The following is a 5,192-nucleotide window of genomic DNA, read 5'->3' on the forward strand; positions in this document are numbered from 1 at the left end:
CTACATTTGTGTGCTTATATATAGAATCACTTCTTAAAGCTCTTAAAAGGAGTTGAAGAGAATGAACCCTCGCGCCGTCGTCGTCGCTCGGCTCGGCTTCGGCTTTGGATTTGGATTTGGATTTGTCAAATGATCGATAAGATTATTTTTTGGACAAAATTTATTTAATTAATTATTTAATAATTAATTAAATGCCAGATCACTGCTGAAGATTCAGAAGGATAGTCTGGCCGCGGTCCTGGCGTAACCGCGGTAGGACCGCGGCTGGACGCGTAAAATCTGAACAGACACCTTTTCAGAACAGACATCACACCTCTTCCAATAATTGCCTATAAATTCTGAGGCATGACTTCGTTTTTAATATACAAAAACACACCAAAAACATTACAGAACTTCCTTCTTTCTCAAAATACTGCATTCTAATTCGCAGTCTCTCTCTCTCAAATTCGTAAGTGTGATTTTGCTCCGTTCTTTAAGTTCGTTGGTATCCTGCAGTTTGTATTGCCACTGTTGCAGGAAGGTTTATTCCGTTTTATCCTGGGAGGATTTAATCCATTACCTTGGCAACGTGTGAGGGGGTTAAAATTCCTTAAGGACGCACAAGCAAATTGTGGACTCGGAATATTTCTTAATCCCTACTGTTTTTCCAGTTTCTTTTATTATTCTAACAGTTTTTTCTGATTTTTTTACACAGTAGCAACAACACTTACGTGGGGTTGAACAAGTCCAGTCAATGGCTTCTTTTTATGTGATGACAATAATATATCTTATTTCTCTTGGTAGTTAAATGATGCATCTTTATCTGTCTTTTGTCTGTATTACAAGAGGAAAGTCCACCCTTGAATTTGAGTAGGTTGAACTGTTAATTAAGTTTACTTCGAATATGGAAATACAGCTCATCGACCTATAAAATTGTGTACCTTTATATACATATACACTCGCACATGTCTTCTTCAACAATATTGTGCAGGTTTTGTTATGCGCTTGGCGTATATTGTGCTTAACTATATTTTGTTTGAGAAGGTGATACAAGTTGTGCGACAACAATGGTTTACAGAATCTTATGTAATTATTCCTGCTTCCCACATTTTTGTGAGCTATGTCTGATTATCAAGTTGCATATCAGCTTTTTAATCCATGCTTGCTGAACTCTTTACAGCTTGCCTATGCCCACCTAACAGAGACGGCTTTGGGATAATTTCTGCTGTTCCTTACGATTATTTCATCAATTTGTTTTAGTTTTTTTACAAAGAAATGTTATTCTGGTCATACCTTCTGACTCATGAGATGATAACATGTGGATTTTGAATTTCTTTGTTGTTGTAGCCATTACTTGGGCCAATTTCCCCGTGCATTATGCTCTGTGGATGTTGATGGTGTATTTGACTGATGTATGGAAGGTCAAACTCACAGATGCGGCTGCAATTGTCAATGTCTTCCTTGGTTTGCAAGCAATCCCTCAGTCAGTCTTGCTGTTTTCCGCTCATGGTCTATTCGGCAACTATCCAGTGCTATTGGGTTCTATTTTCGCCTGTTGTGTGGTACATTTTTCTTTGTTAAATTATTTAATTCCTGCATTCTCCTCTGTAATTTGAAATATTTACCCAATTCACAATCGAGCTCTTGGTCCTGTTAGCTTGAGTTAGTTTGCACCCTCTTTTCTAACACCGCATTGCTTGAAACACATTTGATGGAAGTATGGTCAAGCTGCTCGTCTGCAGTGATTTCTGTCCATAGGTCTTGCAACAAACTAATGGAGAAAGATGTCCCTTAACTGTCGCAGTAATATATGCTTGCAGATGTATAATATGTTGATTTTCTGTTGTTTGTATTGCTAAATTGGTACTAATTAGTAGAACTCAATAACTCAATCCTTATGCATTGCCAAAGAAATTTCAAGGCCAATTGTAACCGTTAGGATAAAGATTAACTCGGAGATAACCTAGTCCTCTTGAAGCTCAAGGCTGAAAAATCTAGGACTGACTCCGATTTGCTAGTTACATCTTGTTATGGACTAAATCTCTTCAAATTTGTGTAATATTAATCTGCTACAATTTAGGTATCTGTTGCTTCGATGAAAAAGGGTGGGTGTCTCAAGTTTCACAATCTAATAATTTCCCATGACAATTTTCTTCCTGTTTATGTCCATGCATCACAACATCAATTTGTGTCATACATTTCCAATTGCTAAGATCTCTTTCCTGAACCTCTAATATATTTGATGCAATTCTGTCCAAGACACCTGAAAGAAACTGGTTAAATCTCTACAAAACTCTGATGCTTAGATCTCATCCTCTTGTGGTGCGAGCTCTAGAATGGCCAAAGCTAAAAATGAATATCACAGATTTAATTTTTTGAATTAAGTCCTCAACATGCCCCCTCGTGTGCGGGCCTGATTCTTTTTCATAGGCCAAGCACGTGAAAATTCTTTTTGATAATGGGTGGCGCTGAGACTTGAACCCAAGACCACTGCCTGCGCTTATACCTTGTTGAATTTGTGTGAGCATCTGACCGTTTAAGTTGTTAGAAAGAGAGCACATTTTTTTAATTATGTCCTCAGCAAAAGGGAAATTCACTATCGGTTAAGTCTGAGTCTCTTTTTGTGCTAAATTAGGATTTGTTTCCAACAGTACTAACTCAAAACTTTGATGTTTCAATTTACTAAACCAGAGAATCTGTTAGTGCGAACCCATGAACATTTTTAATGCTTAGAACTCTTATCCAAATTTCTTGACCTTCTCTTACTGATTTTTACAATCCAAGAACTCTTACCCAAAATGGGGTATAATTTGAAATTCACTTTCAGTTAAGTCTTGAAAGTTTCTTGTATGTAGGGCATGGGTTTTTTAACAATGTCCACACCGCCAGTCCTTGCTAAGGCTACTGGAACGTGCAGTGCTTATCAGCCTGAATGCATTGGCGAAGGCCAGCGCATACTCTTCTACATAGCATTGGCTCTGTCTGCTCTTGGGGCAGCTGGTCAAGCAGTAAGCTTTCCCTCTTTCCTAGTTGAGCAACTTGGAGAAAATGCTAACATGCCTTGCATCTGGTTTCTGCAATGTTTTGCGGTGATTCTGTTCAAAGCTGCTGCTGTTTTGGGATTTTCATACATATCACCATGGTCACTTTGGTTTGGTGTCCCAGCAATATGTTACACAGTGGCAGCCTTTATTTTCTTGAGCGGATCTTGTATCTATAAATATGTTAAACCAGAAGGTAGCCCTATCACTACTTTATTCCGGGTCTTAGCAGCGTCTATCTCCAAGTTATTCTATCAACTGCCAACAGATGCGTCGCAGCTGTATAACGTATCTGACCGTAATAGACAATACGTGCCTCACACCAATGGCCTAAGGTCCTCTCTCGCTCTCTCATTGTCTGTGATTTCCTCCATTTGTGTTTGCCTTACACTTGAGGAAAATCTCAAGTTTCAGTCCATGTTTCTTTATTTTTTTCCATGATCTTTTTTGCTACCCATCTCTACCCTTGTCCATTGTGAATGTGATCTATTACAGACTTGATGTCACAAGTCAATAGGATCCTCCTCGTCTTTTTCTCAATTGCTGTCTATCATGGATTAGTGTATTTATATTAGAGTTGTACTAACACAAACTATTGTGCAAAACTCAATTCAGGTGTCTAGACAAGGCTGCAATTATCTTGCCCGACCAGACTCTGGAGGAGCAACTGAGGAATAGATGGAGGCTTTGCAGCATTGCTGAGATTGAAGTCACTAAATTTGCAATTCGCACATTCCCTATGTCAGTGACCTTCATTCTTGCGGGGGTTATGACTTCTTTGTCGTATACCTACTTTCTGGAGCAAGCAAAGACTATGAACAACAAGGTTGGAAACCTAAGAATTCCTCTAGCTGTATTCCTTTGGTTCCAGTTAGAAGCAAGAGAAAAATTTCCAAAACTATATCACATACTTGTGAATTGGCGATGGGGTTCAGAAGCAAAACCATCAGCTCCTAGAGTGGGGGTTGCAGTATCCATCATTTTGGGTGTATTATGCACTATTACTGCTGCAAAAGTGGAGTCAAGAAGACTCGCTGTGGTAAAGAGCTATGGTTTAGCAGGCGAGACCGATGAAAAAATTCCAATGACCGTGTTCTGGCTGCTGCCACAGTATCTCCTTCTTGGGGCAGTAGACGGGATGTTTGCAAAGAGCTTAAATAATTACTACAGTAATTACTTTGAGCCCATATCTGCGTCGTACATGCTCAGTGGATGCAATCTGATGCACGGGTTAGGATGTATGAGCAACATTTTGTTAGTGTACATAGTGAGTAAGGTTAGTCGGAGGGGAAATAAACTAAGTTGGTTTCAGGACACCCTGAATAAGAGTCGACTTGATAAGTATTACTGGACTCTGTCGTGGCTATTAGCTATTGCATTTGTTTTGTTTGTTGTAATTAGTCTGTGGTATGCATATAGGCGATCAAAAGAAGAAGCACGAACAGTGTACATCGAACGAAGTGTTACCCATATTGGGACTGAAACAATTTATGAGATGACATATAGAGTGGGAAACAGGCGCAATAACGGTACCATCGTTGACATGTTTCCTTCTTTTGGGTAATGACATGTTTTTTGGGAATGATGGTGGTTGTAACACATAATCTGCTGAAGCGCATTCCATATCTTTTATAGTAAAGAACTACTACCTTTTTTAATCCTATGCATCATTCCTTTGGTTTAAACTAAGGGTGTTTAACGGGTGGGCCCGGCCGGGCTGGGTTGGGATTTTTTGTATCCGTACGGGTTATGGTCCGGGCCGGATATGGGTTGGGACTTACCGGGTTTAACGGGTTCGGGTTCATCCTGATAAAAATTGAACTGTAAGGGTCACGGGTTGAGGGGGCCGGGCCGGGTTTAGTGTATTTTTTAATTTTTTTTTTTTGTATTTTGTATAACTATTGTAAGTTATATTAATACTTTGTATTAATATAAAGAATACAAGGAAGATGGAAAAAAATTGTACTTATAAATTGCAAGTGCTACATTTATTTCAAAATTCAAACTTACAAATTGAAAAGTTTACATTTTAACAACAGGTAAATTAACCCAAAAAAGAGTAAAATTCAAAGGTTTTGCATTGACCTTGTAAGTTATTCATAATCAATATGAATTGAGTGACCTTCTTCTGGAGTGTTAAATTCGGATGGGTTACCATGTGTTAATATATCT

The 5,192-nt window shown here is 38.7% G+C and overlaps 1 protein-coding gene across 3 annotated transcripts; it reads left to right on the forward strand.

Moving 5' to 3' along the window:
- LOC109223854 (protein NRT1/ PTR FAMILY 5.5-like) lies at positions 840–4,678 on the forward strand. Of its 3 annotated transcripts, none has more exons than XM_019388308.1 (4): positions 840–1,065; positions 1,160–1,541; positions 2,835–3,355; positions 3,636–4,678. In XM_019388308.1, the coding sequence occupies exons 2-4, from the start codon at positions 1,296–1,298 to the stop codon at positions 4,582–4,584; spliced, it is 1,716 nt and encodes a 571-aa protein (XP_019243853.1). In that variant the 5' UTR covers positions 840–1,065; positions 1,160–1,295; the 3' UTR covers positions 4,585–4,678. The 3 variants fall into 3 exon arrangements, with proteins under 3 accessions (XP_019243853.1, XP_019243862.1, XP_019243872.1); XM_019388317.1 differs by having other exon boundaries at positions 1,327–1,541; XM_019388327.1 differs by having other exon boundaries at positions 840–1,023; positions 1,327–1,541.

This window comes from Nicotiana attenuata, chromosome 1 (genome assembly GCF_001879085.1).
Source record: "Nicotiana attenuata strain UT chromosome 1, NIATTr2, whole genome shotgun sequence".
In the NCBI taxonomy this organism is placed as follows: domain Eukaryota; kingdom Viridiplantae; phylum Streptophyta; class Magnoliopsida; order Solanales; family Solanaceae; genus Nicotiana; species Nicotiana attenuata.

What these genes read in the sequence shown, in the direction of transcription:
- LOC109223854 (XM_019388308.1), top strand. Translation starts at nt 1,296, where the DNA reads ATGTGGATTTTGAATTTCTTTGTTGTTGTAGCCATTACTTGGGCCAAT. An exon ending in CTATTTTCGCCTGTTGTGTG is followed by an intron (nt 1,542 to 2,834) that starts GTACATTTTTCT and finishes TCTTGTATGTAG; the next exon opens with GGCATGGGTTTTTTAACAAT. An exon ending in CCTCACACCAATGGCCTAAG is followed by an intron (nt 3,356 to 3,635) that starts GTCCTCTCTCGC and finishes AACTCAATTCAG; the next exon opens with GTGTCTAGACAAGGCTGCAA.